General features: G+C 55.2%; 1 protein-coding gene across 1 annotated transcript; it reads left to right on the top strand.

Annotated features, from left to right (window-relative positions):
* Positions 1 to 609: 609 nt before the first annotated feature.
* Positions 610 to 2601, top strand: LOC142474753 (E3 ubiquitin/ISG15 ligase TRIM25-like). The gene has a single exon (XM_075580971.1). The coding sequence runs from the start codon at positions 647 to 649 to the stop codon at positions 2231 to 2233; it is 1587 nt and encodes a 528-aa protein (XP_075437086.1). The 5' UTR covers positions 610 to 646; the 3' UTR covers positions 2234 to 2601.
* Positions 2602 to 21659: the final 19058 nt, after the last annotated feature.

Genomic DNA, 21659 nt, shown 5'->3' with positions numbered 1-21659 from the left:
TTCAGCCCCACTTATTCTACTTATTACTTATAATAAAGTGTTTTTCTAATCCAATATTCCTAGTCAATAAATGAGGGGCCATTAATATGCTTACTTGTTTGGTCTACAATAGGTTCTGTCCCTGAACCAGTCCTGTTACACCTGACACATACTTTGACCACAGGAGAGGGCGCTGTAATGGGCTCTTAGGTCCTGTCCCTGCTTTGGTAACAATACCTAAATTCTCTGCTCCGATGTCTCATGTAGAGACAGACGGGGGTATTATACACTCACGGGTATATAGTCTGGTATAGAATTTATTACGTACGTTCCTCTCAATGCTCGTCTTATGTGTTACTGGGTCCCCATGTACTGCAGGAACATGCTGAGGTGTATAACACACAGCTGACTTAAAAGGAAACCTAACCCCTGAAGTGCAACACCTGTCACATGTCACCAAACGCCTCATGTGAGCACAGATAGGTAACATGCTGTATATTCTTATATCTACTCGTATTCCTCATATTGTATACTGCAGCCAGGAACTTACAGGGTTAATAGTCTGAGTAACAAACTCCCGCCCCTGTGTGCTGAGAAGGGGAACGCCCCACTGGTTATATGAGAGAGAGGAGAATGTAAGTTTCGTTTCCTGTTGCTGCTTCCAAGCATGGCGTCTGCTGGTCTGAGAGAGGAGCTAACCTGCCCTATCTGCCTGAGCACTTATACCCAGCCTGTAATGCTGAGATGTGGGCATAACTTCTGCCAGGGCTGTATTGGGAGTGTGTGGGATTCCCAGGGGGGATCTGGGCTTTATACCTGTCCTGAATGCAGAGCAGAGTTTCAGGAGCGTCCTGCACTGCAGAGGAACCTGAAGCTGTGTAACATAGCGGAGCGTTTCCTTTCTACTCAGCCGGAGCAGGAGGAGGCTGTGATCTTCTGCACTTACTGTGTTACCTCCTCTGTACCCGCTGCTAAAACATGTCTGCTGTGTGACGCCTCCCTGTGTGATATTCACCTAGAGAGACACAGCAAGTCAGAGGAACACGTCTTATCTGAGCCAACCACTTCCTTAAAGACCAGGAAATGCCCCGTCCACAAGGAGATCCTGAAGTGTTACTGCACTGAGGATGCTGCCTGTATCTGTGTGTCCTGCTGCGTGTTTGGGGAGCACAGGGGACACCAGGTGGAGTCGCTGAATGAGGCCTCTGAGAAGAAGAAGGAGAAACTGAGACATGTTCTGGAGAAACTGACCTTAGTGAGAGAGGAGACTGAGAAAAGAGCCCAGAGTCTGCAGGAACGCAGGAGAGACGCGCAGGAAAAAGCAGCCGGGGAGACAGCCCGAGTCACTGCCCTGATTAGGGACATCAGGGAACAACTGGAAGTCCTAGAGAAGCGAGTCCTGAGTGAGATCACCAGGTGGGAAGAGCAGGTTTCTCTCCGAGTCTCTGATCTAATCCAGCAGCTGGAAATAAAGAAGTACGAGCTGTCCAGGAAGATACTTCACATTGAGGAGCTGAGCAACATCACTGATCCATTAACTGTCTTACAGGGACGGGAATCAGACAATGCTGACTTCTGTGATGCTGAGGAGGGAGGTAATGAGGACAGAGAGAGAGAGGGTAATAAGGTCCCTGCTGTAGGGGATTTGTATGAGGTTCGGCTCTCACTGACCTTACAGAGATTAGCTGATATTGTGACTGATCTAAAAGCAAAGAGCGGGTTCTGTGTGCAGGGGGATTCAGGCATATTACTGGATGTAAATACAGCGGCTAATAATGTATCTGTATCAGGTGACCTGAAAACGGCATCCTGGTCAGTAACAGACCAGTTACGCCCGGATACACCAGAGAGATTTGAGTATTTTCAGGTTTTAAGCAGCAGGAGTTTTTCCTCAGGACAACATTACTGGGAGGTGGAGATCAGTGACTCAGGGCACAGGGGGGTAGGGATTTCCTATCCCAGTATAGTAAGGAAAGGATATCAGTCCCTCATAGGAGATAATAAGAAGTCCTGGTGTTTGTACATGTTGGGTAATGATTATTCAGTGATACATGACACAATACGTACACAGATATATCCCGAGTCTCGCGTGCAGAGATTAGGAATATACCTGGACTATGAGGCTGGGCGGCTGTCCTTTTATCAGCTGTGTGACCCGGTCAGACACTTACACACCGTCACTGCCACCTTCACTGAGCCTCTTCATGCTGCGTTCGGTGTATGGGGTAATGGCTGGGTCAGAATCAGGAGCTAGGAGTACTGATCCCGGCCCAGCAGGGGAACCCATAGATATAGTGTATATTGTGTTTGTGGGTTTGTGTGCGCTCTCATTGGCTCCCATTGGCTCTCAAGCTCTCCCATTGGCTGACTGCGGGGCGGGCCTTGGCTCTGATTGGCTCTCATTGCCTGACTACGGGGTGGGGCCTTGCTGCAGCCTTGTGGGGGAGGGGGAGGGTTGTGGTTACCACAGATCTGCGCATTGATTGGTTGAATCATTATGATGTCACAGTTTTACACAGGATTCTGGGACTTGTAGTTCACGTCTGTAACTAAAATTGTAACAGAAGAGAAGCAGGACTACAGCTCCCAGAAGCCCCTGCAGGCGAGAGAGACCACATGACAAGAGACGGCCAATCTCAATCAGTGCAGTTGTGGAGAGAGAAAGAGACAGAGGGTGAGTAAGTGGGAGAGACATCACAGGCAGACGTGTGGGGTGATTGCACACACAGACAGGACCCACAGCCCCTCACATCTGTCCCTCCCACTGCAGGGTGACACAGACAGGACACACAGCCCCTCACATCTGTCCCTCCCACTGCAGGGGGACACAGACAGGACACACAGCCCCTCACATCTGTCCCTCCCACTGCAGGGTGACACAGACAGGACGCACAGCCCCTCACATCTGTCCCTCCCACTGCAGGGAGACACAGACAGGACCCACAGCCCCTCACATCTGTCCCTCCCACTGCAGGGGGACACAGACAGGACACACAGCCCCTCACATCTGTCCCTCCCACTGCAGGGGGACGCAGACAGGACCCACAGCCCCTCACATCTGTCCCTCCCACTGCAGGGGGACACAGACAGGACACACAGCCCCTCACATCTGTCCCTCCCACTGCAGGGGGACACAGACAGGACACACAGCCCCTCACATCTGTCCCTCTCACTGCAGGGGGACACAGACAGGACCCACAGCCCCTCACATCTGTCCCTCCCACTGCAGGGTGACACATACAGGACACACAGCCCCTCACATCTGTCCCTCCCACTGCAGGGTGACACATACAGGACACACAGCCCCTCACATCTGTCCCTCCCACTGCAGGGGGACACAGACAGGACACACAGCCCCTCACATCTGTCCCTCCCACTGCAGGGGGACACAGACAGGACCCACAGCCCCTCACATCTGTCCCTCCCACTGCAGGGGGACGCAGACAGGACACACAGCCCCTCACATCTGTCCCTCCCACTGCAGGGGGACACAGACAGGACCCACAGCCCCTCACATCTGTCCCTCCCACTGCAGGGTGACACAGACAGGACCCACAGCCCCTCACATCTGTCCCTCCCACTGCAGGGGGACACAGGACACACAGCCCCTCACATCTGTCCCTCCCACTGCAGGGGGACACAGGACACACAGCCCCTCACATCTGCCCCTCCCACTGCAGGGGGACACAGACAGGACACACAGCCCCTCACATCTGTCCCTCCCACTGCAGGGGGACACAGACAGGACCCACAGCCCCTCACATCTGTCCCTCCCACTGCAGGGTGACACAGACAGGACACACAGCCCCTCACATCTGTCCCTCCCACTGCAGGGGGACACAGACAGGACCCACAGCCCCTCACATCTGTCCCTCCCACTGCAGGGGGACACAGACAGGACCCACAGCCCCTCACATCTGTCCCTCCCACTGCAGGGTGACACAGACAGGACACACAGCCCCTCACATCTGTCCCTCCCACTGCAGGGGGACACAGACAGGACACACAGCCCCTCACATCTGTCCCTCCCACTGCAGGGGGACACAGACAGGACCCACAGCCCCTCACATCTGTCCCTCCCACTGCAGGGGGACACAGACAGGACCCACAGCCCCCCACATCTGTCCCTCCCACTGCAGGGGGACACAGGACACACAGCCTCTCACATCTGTCCCTCCCACTGCAGGGTGACACAGGACACACAGCCCCTCACATCTGTCCCTCCCACTGCAGGGTGACACAGGACACACAGCCTCTCACATCTGTCCCTCCCACTGCATGGTGACACAGACAGGACCCACAGCCCCTCACATCTGTCCCTCCCACTGCAGGGGGACACAGACAGGACCCACAGCCCCTCACATCTGTCCCTCCCACTGCAGGGGGACACAGACAGGACACACGGCCCCTCACATCTGTCCCTCCCACTGCAGGGTGACACATACAGGACCCACAGCCCCTCACATCTGTCACTCCCACTGCAGGGGGACACAGACAGGACACACAGCCCCTCACATCTGTCCCTCCCACTGCAGGGGGACACAGGCAGGACACACAGCCTCTCACATCTGTCCCTCCCACTGCAGGGGGACACAGGACACACAGCCCCTCACATCTGTCCCTCCCACTGCAGGGGGACACAGACAGGACACACAGCCCCTCACATCTGTCCCTCCCACTGCAGGGTGACACAGACAGGACCCACAGCCCCTCACATCTGTCCTTCCCACTGCAGGGGGACACAGACAGGACCCACAGCCCCTCACATCTGTCCCTCCCACTGCAGGGGGACACAGGACACACAGCCTCTCACATCTGTCCCTCCCACTGCAGGGTGACACAGGACACACAGCCTCTCACATCTGTCCCTCCCACTGCAGGGTGACACAGGACACACAGCCTCTCACATCTGTCCCTCCCACTGCAGGGTGACACAGACAGGACCCACAGCCCCTCACATCTGTCCCTCCCACTGCAGGGGGACACAGACAGGACCCACAGCCCCTCACATCTGTCCCTCCCACTGCAGGGGGACACAGACAGGACACACGGCCCCTCACATCTGTCCCTCCCACTGCAGGGGGACACAGACAGGACACACAGCCCCTCACATCTGTCCCTCCCACTGCAGGGGGACACAGACAGGACCCACAGCCCCTCACATCTGCCCCTCCCACTGCAGGGGGACACAGCCCCTCACATCTGCCCCTCCCACTGCAGGGGGACACAGGCAGGACACACAGCCTCTCACATCTGTCCCTCCCACTGCAGGGGGACACAGACAGGACCCACAGCCCCTCACATCTGTCCCTCCAACTGCAGGGGGACACAGACAGGACCCACAGCCCCTCACATCTGTCCCTCCAACTGCAGGGGGACACAGACAGGACCCACAGCCCCTCACATCTGTCCCTCCAACTGCAGGGGGACACAGACAGGACCCACAGCCCCTCACATCTGTCCCTCCCACTGCAGGGGGACACAGACAGGACCCACAGCCCCTCACATCTGTCCCTCCAACTGCAGGGGGACACAGACAGGACCCACAGCCCCTCACATCTGTCCCTCCAACTGCAGGGGGACACAGACAGGACCCACAGCCCCTCACATCTGTCCCTCCCACTGCAGGGGGACACAGACAGGACACACAGCCCCTCACATTTGTCCCTCCCACTGCAGGGGGACACAGACAGGACCCACAGCCCCTCACATCTGTCCCTCCAACTGCAGGGGGACACAGACAGGACCCACAGCCCCTCACATCTGTCCCTCCCACTGCAGGGGGACACAGACAGGACACACAGCCCCTCACATCTGTCCCTCCCACTGCAGGGGGACACAGGACCCACAGCCCCTCACATCTGTCCCTCCCACTGCAGGATGACACAGACAGGACACACAGCCCCTCACATCTGTCCCTCCCACTGCAGGGTGACACAGGACACACAGCCCCTCACATCTGTCCCTCCCACTGCAGGGGGACACAGACAGGACACACAGCCCCTCACATCTGTCCCTCCCACTGCAGGGGGACACAGACAGGACACACAGCCCCTCACATCTGTCCCTCCCACTGCAGGGTGACACAGACAGGACCCACAGCCCCTCACATCTGTCCCTCCCACTGCATGGGGACACAGACAGGACACACAGCCCCTCACATCTGTCCCTCCCACTGCAGGGTGACACAGACAGGACCCACAGCCCCTCACATCTGTCCCTCCCACTGCAGGGGGACACAGGACCCACAGCCCCTCACATCTGTCCCTCCCACTGCAGGGTGACACAGGACACACAGCCCCTCACATCTGTCCCTCCCACTGCAGGGGGACACAGACAGGACACACAGCCCCTCACATCTGTCCCTCCCACTGCAGGGGGACACAGACAGGACACACGGCCCCTCACATCCGTCCCTCCCACTGCAGGGTGACACAGACAGGACACACAGCCCCTCACATCTGTCCCTCCCACTGCAGGGGGACACAGACAGGACACACAGCCCCTCACATCTGTCCCTCCCACTGCAGGGGGACACAGACAGGACACACAGCCCCTCACATCTGTCCCTCCCACTGCAGGGGGACACAGACAGGACACACAGCCCCTCATATCTGTCCCTCCCACTGCAGGGGGACACAGACAGGACCCACAGCCCCTCACATCTGTCCCTCCCACTGCAGGGGGACACAGGACCCACAGCCCCTCACATCCGTCCCTCCCACTGCAGGGGGACACAGACAGGACACACAGCCCCTCACATCTGTCCCTCCCACTGCAGGGGGACACAGACAGGACACACAGCCCCTCACATCTGTCCCTCCCACTGCAGGGTGACACAGACAGGACACACAGCCCCTCACATCTGTCCCTCCCACTGCAGCGTGACACAGACAGGACCCACAGCCCCTCACATCTGTCCCTCCCACTGCAGGGAGACACAGACAGGACCCACAGCCCCTCACATCTGCCCCTCCCACTGCAGGGGGACACAGGACACACAGCCCCTCACATCTGTCCCTCCCACTGCAGGGGGACACAGACAGGACACACAGCCCCTCACATCTGTCCCTCCCACTGCAGGGGGACACAGACAGGACACACAGCCCCTCACATCTGTCCCTCCCACTGCAGGGGGACACAGACAGGACACACAGCCCCTCACATCTGTCCCTCCCACTGCAGGGTGACACAGACAGGACACACGGCCCCTCACATCTGTCCCTCCCACTGCAGGGGGACACAGACAGGACACACAGCCCCTCACATCTGTCCCTCCCACTGCAGGGTGACACAGACAGGACACACAGCCCCTCACATCTGTCCCTCCCACTGCAGGGGGACACAGGACACACAGCCCCTCACATCTGTCCCTCCCACTGCAGGGGGACACAGACAGGACACACAGCCCCTCACATCTGTCCCTCCCACTGTAGGGGGACACAGGACACACAGCCCCTCACATCTGTCCCTCCCACTGCAGGGAGACACAGACAGGACACACAGCCCCTCACATCTGTCCCTCCCACTGCAGGGGGACACAGACAGGACACACAGCCCCTCACATCTGTCCCTCCCACTGCAGGGGGACACAGGACACACAGCCCCTCACATCTGTCCCTCCCACTGCAGGGGGACACAGACAGGACACACAGCCCCTCACATCTGTCCCTCCCACTGCAGGGGGACACAGACAGGACCCACAGCCCCTCACAGCTGTCCCTCCCACTGCAGGGTGCATCTTAACCCTGGCTGTGCTTAAAGCGGTGACCATGCAGCAAGCTTAAGCCTATAGGGAACCATGTTTAAAATTATTTTGAAGCAGAAAGTGGCACTGTGTGCTCATTTGCATGTCATTTCCCAGAATCCCTTGCTGCAGTGTAAGTGCTGTGTGCTGGGTGATAATGGTGAAAGGGGTAAGATATGCAAATGAGCATACAGTAATATTTCCATTTGATATATATATATATATATCTCACATACCTGTCCTGGGGATATCTGATTGCTTTAATCTGTGTTTAGTTCCTGCTCTGGGAGCGAGCGTATAGAAGTAATATAGGAGCGTATACCCATTACATATATATGTTTGTGCTGTGTCAGTAAATGGAAATGCTTTATAATATAAGAATTGTATGATGCAGAATAACATATTCCTGCTTCTCCCTGAGAATGTTTGTCAGACAAGTGTTTCTCTCACCGCGTCTCTCATCTCATTTAATAAATGTTATCACAATATTTCTCCGCGTGTGATACTGTAAAGAGACGCGTCCGTCCCCCGGATATAACTCTGCCGCTGAGTTATTTTGGCCCTAGGTGGGACGGCAGCTTTAAAGGCGCGTGGGATAATAATATAATATCTGATAGTCTTATTAATCGTGTCACCTCCCAATGAGCGTTTATCTATTCCTGTTATTCTGCTGTGTGCAGTGATTCCTGCCTTTCTTGTTATGCTGCAGCATATAATATGTAGTGGGGATATCTGCCAAACATTTACGTTTCATAGGGATAAAACCTGTCCTGTTCATAGGAAATAATGGGGTTACTGTCCCATGATTTAATGTGTATATTATCTCCGGAGATATTAGGGGAAAAGCCTCTACTGCCTGTAACATTCCCCTTTATCCCTTTTACTTGTTATTTACACACCCACAGTACCGCTGCTTGTTATTTACACTCCCACAGTACCGCTGCTTGTTATTTACACACCCACAGTACCGCTGCTTGTTATTTACACGCACACACAGTACCGCTGCTTGTTATTTACACGCACACACAGTACCGCTGCGTGTTATTTACACGCACACACAGTACCGCTGCGTGTTATTTACACACACACAGTACCGCTGCTTGTTATTTACACACCCACAGTACCGCTGCTTGTTATTTACACACACAGTACCGCTGCTTCTATTTACACACACACAGTACCACTGCTTGTTATTTACACACACACAGTACCGCTGCTTCTATTTACACACACACAGTACCACTGCTTGTTATTTACACACACACACAGTACCGCTGCTTCTATTTACACACACACAGTACCACTGCTTGTTATTTACACACACACACAGTACCGCTGCTTGTTATTTACACACCCACAGTACCGCTGCTTGTTATTTACACACACAGTACCGCTGCTTCTATTTACACACCCACAGTACCGCTGCTTGTTATTTACACACACACAGTACCGCTGCTTGTTATTTACACACACACAGTACCGCTGCTTGTTATTTACACACACACAGTACCGCTGCTTGTTATTTACACACCCAGTACCGCTGCTTGTTATTTACACACCCAGTACCGCTGCTTGTTATTTATACACACACACAGTACTGACGCTTGTTATTTACACACACACAGTACCGCTGCTTGTTATTTACACACACACAGTACCACCGCTTGTTATTTACACACACACAGTACCGCTGCTTGTTATTTACACGCACACACACAGTACCGCTGCTTGTTATTTACACACACACAGTACCGCTGCTTGTTATTTACACACACACAGTACCGCTGCTTGTTAATTACACACCCACAGTACCGCTGCTTGTTATTAACACACCCACAGTACCGCTGCTTGTTATTTACACACAGAGTACCGCTGCTTGTTATTTACACACACACAGTACCGCTGCTTGTTAATTACACACCCACAGTACCGCTGCTTGTTATTAACACACCCACAGTACTGCTGCTTGTTATTTACACACACGCAGTACCGCTGCTTGTTATTTACACACACACAGTACCGCTGCTTGTTATTTACACACACGCAGTACCGCTGCTTGTTATTTACACACACACAGTACCGCTGCTTGTTATTTACACACCCACAGTACCGCTGCTTGTTATTTACACGCACACACACAGTACCGCTGCTTGTTATTTACACACACACAGTACCGCTGCTTGTTATTTACACACACACAGTACCGCTGCTTGTTAATTACACACCCACAGTACCGCTGCTTGTTATTAACACACCCACAGTACCGCTGCTTGTTATTTACACACAGAGTACCGCTGCTTGTTATTTACACACACACAGTACCGCTGCTTGTTAATTACACACCCACAGTACCGCTGCTTGTTATTAACACACCCACAGTACTGCTGCTTGTTATTTACACACACGCAGTACCGCTGCTTGTTATTTACACACACACAGTACCGCTGCTTGTTATTTACACACACGCAGTACCGCTGCTTGTTATTTACACACACACAGTACCGCTGCTTGTTATTTACACACCCACAGTACCGCTGCTTGTTATTTACACACCCACAGTACCGCTGCTTGTTATTTACACACCCACAGTACCGCTGCTTGTTATTTACACACCCACACAGTACCGCTGCTTGTTATTTACACGCACACAGTACCGCTGCTTGTTAATTACACACACACACAGTACTGCTGCTTGTTATTTACACACACACAGTACCGCTGCTTGTTATTTACACACACGCAGTACCGCTGCTTGTTATTTACACACACACAGTACCGCTGCTTGTTATTTACACACCCACAGTACCGCTGCTTGTTATTTACACACACACAGTACCGCTGCTTGTTATTTACACACACAGTACCGCTGCTTGTTAATTACACACACACAGTACCGCTGATTGTTAATTACACACACACAGTGCCGCTGCTTGTTAATTACACACACACACAGTACCGCTGCTTGTTAATTACACACACACAGTACCGCTGCTTGTTAATTACACACACACAGTGCCGCTGCTTGTTAATTACACACACACACAGTACCGCTGCTTGTTATTTACACACACACACAGTACCGCTGCTTGTTATTTACACACACTGTACCGCTGCTTGTTAATTACACACACACAGTACCGCTGCTTGTTAATTACACACACACAGTACCGCTGCTTGTTAATTACACACACACAGTACCGCTGCTTGTTAATTACACACACACAGTACCGCTGCTTGTTAATTACACACACACAGTACCGCTGCTTGTTAATTACACACACACAGTACCGCTGCTTGTTAATTACCCACACACAGTGCCGCTGCTTGTTAATTACACACACACAGTACCGCTGCTTGTTAATTACACACACACAGAACCGCTGCTTGTTAATTACACACACACAGTACCGCTGCTTGTTAATTACACACACACAGTACCGCTGCTTGTTAATTACACACACACAGTACACAGGTGAGAGCGTCCCTAATAATTGAAGGGAAAGGGTGAGAGCTTCTCCAATAACCTCTAAACATCAGGGGAGCGATGAGAAGGTGCCATGAAATACAGACAATAACATGGTGCAATATGGCTAACACATACATACAAAGGGGGGTACGGGCTGTACATGTCCCCCTCCCAATGGGACAGGAAATGAGCAGTAACCCCGCCAGCGTCGCCGTGGTAACGGGAGGGAGAGACGCGCATAGTCTGGAACAATGTATCAGGGATAGGGAAACACGGAGATAGTTTCAGAATAAGTCACAAATTTAATAGCGTGAAAAATATAAATGTGCAAAATTGGAACTGACTCATTTAGCAAAGTATACAGCTCTAATTATCCCACTGGGGGGGGGGGATACAAAGGGAGGGGGGGCGTGTGGGGTAAACATGGGGGTCTGGGGAGCAGGAAAACATATAGAGACACTGGGGGAGGGTAAGAGGGGCAACGTTTCGGGGTAGGAACCCTTTCTTCTGGCCCGTTCCCTTGGGTCCACAGGAACCTCACGGTACTTCCCCTGACCCGTATCCCCCTCTAGGACACAAGAATGAAATCACAGAGCAATCACCCAGCTCTGCCGTGAGCCGCCCCCCGCAGTAACGGGAAGTGTATCAGGGTAACGCAGCCCGTCCTTATTCTCCGTAAAGGCGCTATGCGCCGCCCCCCGCAGTAACGGGAAGTGTATCAGGGTAACGCACCCCCCGCAGTAACGGGAAGTGTATCAGGGTAACGCACCCCGTCCTTATTCTCCGTAAAGGCGCTATGCGCCGCCCCCCGCAGTAACGGGAAGTGTATCAGGGTAACGCACCCCCCGCAGTAACGGGAAGTGTATCAGGGTAACGCACCCCGTCCTTATTCTCCGTAAAGGCGTTATGCGCCGCCCCCCGCAGTAACGGGAAGTGTATCAGGGTAACGCAACCCGTCCTTATTCTCCGGAAAGGCGTTATGCGCCGCCCCTCCTTTGTGACGCTAAACCAAGTAATGGAGACCACACAATGTTGGAAGAAAAGGTCGCAGCTTTATTTTAACACCCGCTGTTAAAATCCTACCAGCCTGCCCGCCAGCCCAGCCTGCTCCCTGCAAAATGGGGGGGAGATCCTTGCCCAGCGGCCGGCGATTGGCAGCTCTCCCTCCCCCCGCCCGAAGCATGTGAATGGGGGAGGGGGGAGGAGATCCTTGCTCTTTGGTGTCAGTCTCTATGTGCCGCTAGAGGATGAATTTTGCCCGTGGCCTTATTTACCTTCCTCCTAGCTTTCTCTTTCCGTGGCCCCTTTTATAATTCGCTTTGGACTAATTACAGACCAAGTGATTAAAACCTCACCCCACAGCGCCTTCAAGCGGGCGCGTTCCTGCCGTAACCGATAAATCACCTCTAGTGTTTTGTTGTTGGCTGGGTCGATCCCCCCGAGGTGTAGCAAAATAACATCCGGTTTCACCTGCAATTCTGCTCGCGCCTTGTCCAGAGCCGGTTACAGATCAACCAAGCACCTTCCTCTCTTCCCAAGCCAACGCCGATTCACCCCCTCCCCCGTACACCCCAGCTGCTGGCCGCACCGCTGATCCTTCGCCCATACGTGCGCCCACTGAACGAAGGAATGACCCATGAGCCACACTTCCAGGGCCCTTGTGCAGCTGTCTACTGAGAGGGAATAACATGTTAATCTGCTTGCGTCCGCACGTTGCTGTGCCCTTTGGCCCTGATGTAACCCCCTATAGGCGCTGGGTTTCCACCTCCCCGGTTTCTTTATTTGCTCCGGCGTACAGCCGCTCAGCTGCCGCTGTAGCGGCACCGATTCTGAAGGATACCAAATACACTGGGATCCATCCCCCCTAGCGGCAAGGCCCCGCCTAAAAACCCTTTGAAACGGGCACCTTGTGAGTGGCGTTGCGTCCTGCCTTATGCCTGGGCCTTGCGTACCGCTTAATCATCACCACTGGGCCCTCTCTTCTGCTATTTGTCCATTGTGGACCCCACACTCCCCTTCCCGCTTGGTCGGTTTTAGACCTGCGAACCTTGCACGCCACAGACGTACCATTGAGAATCGCGCTTACGGAAACAAACCCGAACCCTGGCTTGCTTTAGATGCTGCCGCTAGCTCGCCGACCCTGAAGGAGCCACAGAAAGCCGCGGCCAATGCTACTCTGAACAGATCCCTTCCCGCTGTATAGACACATTCCTTGTTTGTTGCCATTATCAATACCTCCAGCCTGCCTGGCGTTACCGGTTCCCTGCCGTCGGTTCTCCTGGCTTCGCCCCTATCCCAGCCTGCCTGGCGTTACCGGTTCCCTGCCGTCGGTTCTCCTGGCTTCGCCCCTATCCCAGCCTATGAGGATTCTCCTTGTTGTGAAATCCTTAATTATGTCCTTGATGTTGTGGAGCTTCAGGAATAAAGCCAAACCTGACAACCTGGCCCCAACACTGGCCCGTGTCGCCCCAGCTGCCTTCTGGGCCTGTAGGAAGCCAATGATCCGCGCGCTGCTACCTCGCTTACCCTCAGCTCTGTCTTCTTCCATGAGTAATAGCCATATGTGCCAGGCCCGGAGGTAGGATTTCCAGGTGCGTGGGGCTAGCGACTTCTGGACCAGGTCCATTAGTCCGATATCCCTATCTGCCAAATGTGACGTGGGCACGTTAGACCTGTGGCATTTGCTGCTGCTCGCCTAACGCTGGCCAATTGAACCGTGGTAAGGCGCCTGCTCTCACGTTTAATCTCCCCGGGACATGCTGGGCGTTAAGCGTTGATGTTGCTGCGCACGCAGAGCTGCAGCAGCCGGATCACTGGGCCTGATGTGGAATGGAGGCTGTTCCCTGCTCCACCAGCCCGAGGTGGTGGGACCAGAATATGATGTGCTTGTTACTCGGCTCCTTAGCCCAACGCTCCACCGCCACTATGATGGGAACTCACGAAGGCGATATTCTTTATTAAACCTGCGTCTGCCCGTGCCTGGGGCCGTGGTTCTGCGCCCCATTCCCCTTTGAGGTAGGCGCCGAAGCCTAGTGACCCTGCCTCGTTTGAACAGCTCTAGCTCTTGGCTACTACGGCCCCCTTCTATCCCTAGCTTTTTGCCATTAACGTCCGGGAGGAAAGCTTCCCAGGCACCCAGGTCGGCTCTAAGTTCCTTAGTGACCCTGATGCGGTGCAGCGGGCGGGATACCCCGGCGTTCGGCATCTCTAATCTCCTGCTGAAAATCCTGCCCATGGGTATGACCCTACATGTGAAATTTAGGCGCCCGAGCAGTGCCTGCATCTGCCTTGGTGTAACCTTCCTCGCACCCTTGCATTCCTGAGTAAGGCCCCTCAGTTTGACGACTTTATCCCTGGGCAGCCTGGATTCCCCGGCCACTGAATCGATCTCAATCCCTAGGAATGATAAGGTGCTGACCGGGCCCTCTGTTTTATCCTCAGCTATAGGTAACCCCATGTTTTCCTTAGTGTGACTGAGTTCTAAGAGCCTCTTGCCAAGTGTGGACTCAGGGGGCCCCACAAGGAGGAAATCATCCAAGCTATAGTGTCACACCCCGTACTCTCCATTATGCACCAGTGTACAAACTTGCTATAATGCCTCAAAAAAGGCGCAGGAAATGGCGCAGCCCATGGGGGAGGCACACGTCCACGTAGTAAGCCCCCTCGCACTTGCAACCCATGAGCCTGAAAATATCTGGGTATAAAGGTAACAGCCGAAATGCTGACTATGTCCCGCTTGGCCATACGGGCCCCCGTCCCATAAGACCCGACTATGTTGCTGGCCCTATCTAACGACTGGTACTGGACACGGCACGCCTGCTAGGAAGTGAGTGAATGGCCCGGCCGTGCGTCCCAGGCTTACCCCCGTGTTACTTATCTCACGCACAGCGTGCGGGTATATAGAGGCGGGTTTAAGGGTGCGATTTGCACGTGTTGTTACCGGATTGGACCCACCTGGGAGACGAAACCCTCCCTTAAACCTTGTGAGAAAATCCGCTGTCGCCTGGCAGGTTTAGGCCTGAAGCCATGGCAGCAGAAATGCTAATTTAGGTGGCATTTCCGCCCATGCCGGGGCCACTATCGGCCGGCTTGCCGGTGGTTCTGGCTTTTTTTTTTGTTTATAGCATTTTTGGCGCTGAGTGTCCCCCGCTGCAGAGTGAGCGTACGTGTCGGGACTTACCCTCCCCCCCCCCTCGTGCCAGAGTTTTTATTAAAGTCCCAGCATCCTGATTTCCTGGGCTCCCCCCCCCCCCAGTGGATGACTAGATGGCCGCCCCCCGACCCCCTGGCAAAGGGAGCAAATTTCTCCGGTGTTACCCGGCGAACCCATAAGTCAGGGCCCTTAGTACCGAAATTCGAACGGGGTTCCCATGTATCTTGTGCCTAAACATATTCGTACCACGCTGCGCCCCCCATATATGTATATGTGCCGTATATAAGGTCTATGTATGTAAGGATATTCAGGCCCTCCTCTGGGTGCTTCTCCAGCAGGCAGCTGGCTAACACCAGGTAACCTCTCAGCCAGGTGCCACTGGTTCTATGCTTATTAGCGCTCTCCTCGCCTGCAGCCTTTGCTTATTGCTTGGCCTGTTACCCCTCAGCAGCGAGGTCGTACACGCCCGTGAACCTCACTTTTATTATCTCACTTTGGGTGTAACCCGACTGGAGAGAGGGGTCATAGCGCAGGCGTACCTGTCCTTTCCTCGCCGATGCTGTTGTCCTTATTTTTGGGGCCTTGCTCTCCCCGCTGCCTCCTGCGTTCCCCGCTTGGCTTAGCCTGAAGTGACCGGTTAATCACCGCTAGCTGTCTCTTTAGGAATTTATACATGGGGGTTTCGTGCCGCTGCGCTGCGCTCTCAGGCTCTGATGTCGCTGACACTGAATCGCTATTATCCGTAATTGCCGAGGATTTATTTCCTTACCCAGAATCTCGTCGCTCGGGTCAGCACCTTGCACTGACCTGGACCTGAAGCACGCCGACTGGACTCGGCGTCTGTCCCCCTCCTCGCCATGCGTCGGTGAAGGTGGGTAGGGGTCCAGGTCCACATCCCAGGCGTGCGATGACCACTCATTGGCCGCCGCTTCCTGCGAAACCTGAGAGGGCCCGGCCTGCGGCCCCCTGCGGGATCCAGGGGCTGGGTCACCTTAAATCCCCCTCCCCCGTGACATAGCAGGGCGCTTGTCCCTGTGCGGCAGTTAATCTTCCCCGACAAAGCGTGACCCATGGGTGGGAGGGGCAGGGGCCCCACGGCGGCTGGGGCGGTTATAAACCGAACCGCCCGCGCCCCAGCCAGCTGGAGGTAGGTAGGTGGGGTGGTTGGGGGTGACGTATGGTGGTATATGTAACATTGGTGCTTCACGACTTTAATCCTACTCACAGACCCCCCTGCAGTGTGAGGGGTGAGATTGAGGTCGCACTGCAGTACTACAAGGGGCCTCATGGTGGCGCTGTTGCAGGGGAGGGCAGAGGTAAAGCCTTCCTCTGCAGAACTCCCTGTGACCTCCTGTCTCTTTAATAACCCTGAGAAGGCCCCCTCCCTCCACTCTGCTCATAGCAACCTGGGGAGGGGGGGGGGAGCCGGGGGAACAGCCCAAGAGGGGGGGAGCCGGGGGAACAGCCCGAGAGGGGGGGGAGCTGGGGGAACAGCTCGAGAGGGGGGGGGAGCCGGGGGAACAGCTCGAGAGGGGGGGGGAGCCGGGGGAACAGTTCGAGAGGGGGGGGGAGCCGGGGGAACAGCCCAAGAGGGGGGGGAGCCGGGGGAACAGCCCGAGAGGGGGGGGAGCCGGGGGAACAGCCCGAGAGGGGGGGGAGCCGGGGGAACACTCCGAGAGGGGGGGGGAGCCGGGGGGACAGCCCGAGAGGGGGTCCCCATCGTGCGGCTGTCCCCAGAATGGCCCGCTCGGGGGCGAGGAGGCATGCGGCGCGGGGGCTGGGGCCGCGCCGGTGTAAGGGAGGAGCGTCCCTCACCGGGGGAGGGGGGAACGTGCTGTCGGCGCGGGAGCTGTAGCGTCCCTCCCCGAGGTGTAGGTACCCCGGAGAGGGAGCGGTGCTGGAAGCGGGGGACAGGCACGACAGGGCCTGGCTGAGGGAGGCAGGGAGGACGCGGACGGCGGGTGCACAGACCGGGAGGTGCCGTGGCCCGGCACGGGTACCGGCTGTGAGGTGGAGGGACCCCGCAGGGGCACATGCCGGGAGGCGGCGGAACCTCGCAGGGGCACATGCCGGGGGGCAGCGGAACCTCGCAGGGGCACATGCCGGGAGGCGGCAGAACCTCGCAGGGGCACATGCCGGGAGGCGGTGGGGCCACAGGCTGGGAGGGGGCACAGGTCGGGCGGGGGGTCGGGTGTGGGGACGTGAGGGGGGCACAGGGAGAATGCAGTGGGCTGCCAGCAGGCGCCTGCGCGTGGCGGGGGAGCTGGGAGGGCTGTGGGATGGGGGATTCCTACCTGCACCTCAGCGGGGCATCAGCAGCCTCCTCAGGCTCATGGGTGAGGCTGGCAGGACTCGGGGGTCTTCATACAGCGGGGGGCTCCTGAAGGCGTTGCGGCCGCAAGCGTTCCTGTAAGGGGAAAATTCAGTTAGCTCTGACTCTCTCCCCTGGGGCCCCGCTCTTTATACCCTCTCTCCCCCCTCCCCCTGCATGGGAGGGGACAAGCAGCCTTCCCACTCCGTGGGGGAAGTGGGGGGGTGAATTAGCCACCCCCCCCGCCCTCCCCCCAGCTCTCGCTAATCAGGACGTCGCAGCCCTTAAGGAGCCTACGACCCCATGCTGGGGCCTCTGCCTCTTCATGTTCACAGGCAACTAGCAAGGGCTTCAGGCTCTCTTCTTCTCTCTAACCACAGCTGCGGGGGCAATAACCTCTAAACATCGGGAGCGATGAGAAGGTGCCATGAAATACAGACAATAACATGGTGCAATATGGCTAACACATACATACAAAGGGGGGTACGGGCTGTACATGTCCCCCTCCCAATGGGACAGGAAATAAGCAGTAACCCCGCCAGCGTCGCCGTGGTAATGGGAGGGAGAGACGTGCATACTCTGGAACAATGTATCAGGGATATGGAGGTATATTGGGTTCGTATTGTGCGCAGTAAGTCGCGCCCTCGCCGAGCTCCCCCGTTCTCCGCATCTGGCGTCACTTCCGGTTGGCGCGAACTCGCGCTCCTTCCCTCTGTATTCTCCGCCGGCTGGGAGTTCTCTCTGCTCTTCTCTGGATCCCACGCTGCGTCTCACCCAACGCGTTTCGCTGTGCAGACTGAACAGCTTCCTCAGGAGTCATTTTGCTGTTTATTTTATTCACCTTCACTATTCACATTGGCGTAGGAAGTGTGTGAGCGCCCCCCAGTGTTTCATACAGCTTCTCCAATAAAGCAGGGGGTGGGTGAGACCGTCCCTAATACTGCAGGGGGTGGGTGAGTGTCCCTAATACTGCAGGGGGTGGGTGAAACCGTCCCTAATACTGCAGGGGGTGGGTGAGACCGTCCCTAATACTGCAGGGGGTGGGTGAGACGTCCCTAATACTGCAGGGGGTGGGTGAGAGCGTCCCTAATACTGCAGGGGGTGGGTGAGACTGTCCCTAATACTGCAGGGGGTGGGTGAGACCGTCCCTAATACTGCAGGGGGTGGGTGAGACCGTCCCTAATACTGCAGGGGTTGGGTGAGAGCGTCCCTAATACTGCAGGGGGTAGGTGAGAGTGTCCCTAATACTGCAGGGGGTGGGTGAGTGTCCCTAATACTGCAGGGGGTGGGTGAGAGCGTCCGTAATACTACAGGGGGTGGGTGAGAGCGTCCCTAATACTGCAGGGGGTGGGTGAGACTGTCCCTAATACTGCAGGGGGTGGGTGAGTGTCCCTAATACTGCAGGGGGTGGGTGAGTGTCCCTAATACTGCAGGGGGTGGGTGAGTATCCCTAATACTGCAGGGGGTGGGTGAGTGTCCCTAATACTGCAGGGGGTGGGTGAGTATCCCTAATACTGCAGGGGGTGGGTGAGACCGTCCCTAATACTGCAGGGGGTGGGTGAGAGCGTCCTTAATACTGCAGGGGATGGGTGAGTGTCCCTAATACTGCAGGGGGTAGGTGAGACCGTCCCTAATACTGCAGGGGGTGGGTGAGTGTCCCTAATACTGCAGGGGATGGGTGAGAGTGTCCTTAATACTGCAGGGCATGGGTGTGTCCCTAATACTTCAGGGGGGCAGTTAGAGCATCCCTAATACTGCAGGAGATGGGTGAGAGCGTCCCTAATACTGCAGGGGATGGGTGAGTGTCCCTAATACTGCAGGGGATGGGTGAGAGTGTCCCTAATACTGCAGGGGATGGGTGAGAGCGTCCCTAATACTGCAGGGGGTGGGTGAGAGCGTCCCTAATACTGCAGGGGGTGGGTGAGACCATCCCTAATACTGCAGGGGGTGGGTGAGACCGTCCCTAATACTGCAGGGGGTGGGTGAGAGTGTCCTTAATACTGCAGGGGGTGGGTGAGAGCGTCCGTAATACTGCAGGGGATGGGTGAGAGCGTCCCTAATACTGCAGGGGATGGGTGAGAGTGTCCCTAATACTGCAGGGGGTGGGTGAGTGTCCCTAATACTGCAGGGGATGGGTGAGAGTGTCCTTAATACTGCAGGGGGTGGGTGAGTGTCCCTAATACTGCAGGGGGCGGGTGAGTGTCCCTAATACTGCAGGGGATGGGTGAGAGCGTCCCTAATACTGCAGGGGATGGGTGAGAGTGTCCCTAATACTGCAGGGGGTGGGTGAGTGTCCCTAATACTGCAGGGGGCGGGTGAGTGTCCCTAATACTGCAGGGGATGGGTGAGAGCGTCCCTAATACTGCAGGGGATGGGTGAGAGCGTCCCTAATACTGCAGGGGGTGGGTGAGTGTCCCTAATACTGCAGGGGATGGGTGAGAGTGTCCCTAATACTGCAGGGGATGGGTGAGAGCGTCCCTAATACTGCAGGGGATGGGTGAGAGTGTCCCTAATACTGCAGGGGATGGGTGAGAGCGTCCCTAATACTGCAGGGGATGGGTGAGAGCGTCCCTAATACTGCAGGGGGTGGGTGAGAGCGTCCCTAATACTGCAGGGGATGGGTGAGAGCGTCCCTAATACTGCAGGGGATGGGTGAGAGCGTCCCTAATACTGCAGGGGATGGGTGAGAGTGTCCCTAATACTGCAGGGGATGGGTGAGAGCGTCCCTAATACTGCAGGGGGTGGGTGAGTGTGATGGTAGGGGTAGCTAGCTGACCCATTAAAGAGAAATTCCAGCTAGCTACCCCTAAAACAAAGTACAGGGAGTGTGGGCTGGCTGTGTGTAATTCTAAGCCCTGTCTTTTACATAAATACCTTATGTCTGTATTTATTCCTGTGTTAGCAATTCCCCTCCCCCCGCCAGCTTAGATACCTGGTATTGTGTGGTGATGAAATTAACATGTCAGCCCTGCGAATGTACATGATGTTATGTGCCTGTTCCTATCATTTCCATGGAGGGAGTTTCTGTAATCCCATTTATCTGAACTGTTCCATAGAAATGATGGGATTAAAACCGGGGTTGGGACAGCTCGGTGTCAGGACTCCTGGGGAGAGGTGAAAGGCTGCTGATCAGATCTGGGAGTAAGAGCATTGTACTGCCCAGGCTCTGAGACTCCTACCCAGTGGGAGGTCTTGAGTGCCTTAGCACGCCCTCCTCTGGCTTTTGTGACACAAACTCAATCCGTGCCCTGGTTGGTCAGCTGTCCCTGTCTCATATAAAGTATAGCCACAGAGGGCTATATAAAGGATGCTATAGAAGGGATGGCACTAGTCCATCTCTGAGAAGGAGTGTGGAGATTCTCTTAGATGACCATCTGAGAGACACTGGGAAGGAGTGTGGAGTTTGCAGAGGTCCATCTCTGGGAAGGAGTGTGGAGTTGGACTGTGACCAGCTGGAGATACATGTCAGAGTGGCTGCTGTGTGTTCAGCGCTCTGATATCCTGGAGCAGAGAAGTGGACAGGGGAAACCCATTAGAAGTGGGTCCCTGCACCTAGGAAAGGTAGATCTCATCCCCCAGACCCCTGTAAGTGTGTATATTTTTGTATTTTGTATTCTTGTGTGTTTCCGAGGTCTTATCCAAAATAAACCTCATTTTATTTTAGTGCCTTGTTTTGCCTTGTAAACACAAGGTGAGGGAGCGGTTGTCAGACTTATTCAATGAATAAACAGCAGCCCATCCGTAGTTAGGTGGTTGTAGGTGGGGTGATGAGTATGGGGGTAAGTGCAGGTATATTCGCCTCTTCAGCAGGGACAGGAGAAAGAGGGACTGATAGTGCAGTAAGTAAAACACTGTAATACAATAAGCACATATAAAACCAGTCCCAGATAGATGTTCACTCACATCTGTAAATGCCAATCAGAGCATGAAAAGGTATCTTTGTGATGCGGGTTGGTTTTCTCTCCTCCTTTACCGTCGGGCTCTGGCGGACGTCTCTCCTCCT

Source organism: Ascaphus truei (assembly GCF_040206685.1).
Source record: "Ascaphus truei isolate aAscTru1 chromosome 20 unlocalized genomic scaffold, aAscTru1.hap1 SUPER_20_unloc_5, whole genome shotgun sequence".
NCBI classification, from domain to species: domain Eukaryota; kingdom Metazoa; phylum Chordata; class Amphibia; order Anura; family Ascaphidae; genus Ascaphus; species Ascaphus truei.
Note: the sequence above shows the minus strand (reverse complement) of the source record. Positions and strands in the feature narration are given on the sequence as shown.

Coding starts and splice junctions, on each gene's coding strand:
- LOC142474753 (XM_075580971.1), top strand. CDS start 647: ATGGCGTCTGCTGGTCTGAGAGAGGAGCTAACCTGCCCTATCTGCCTG.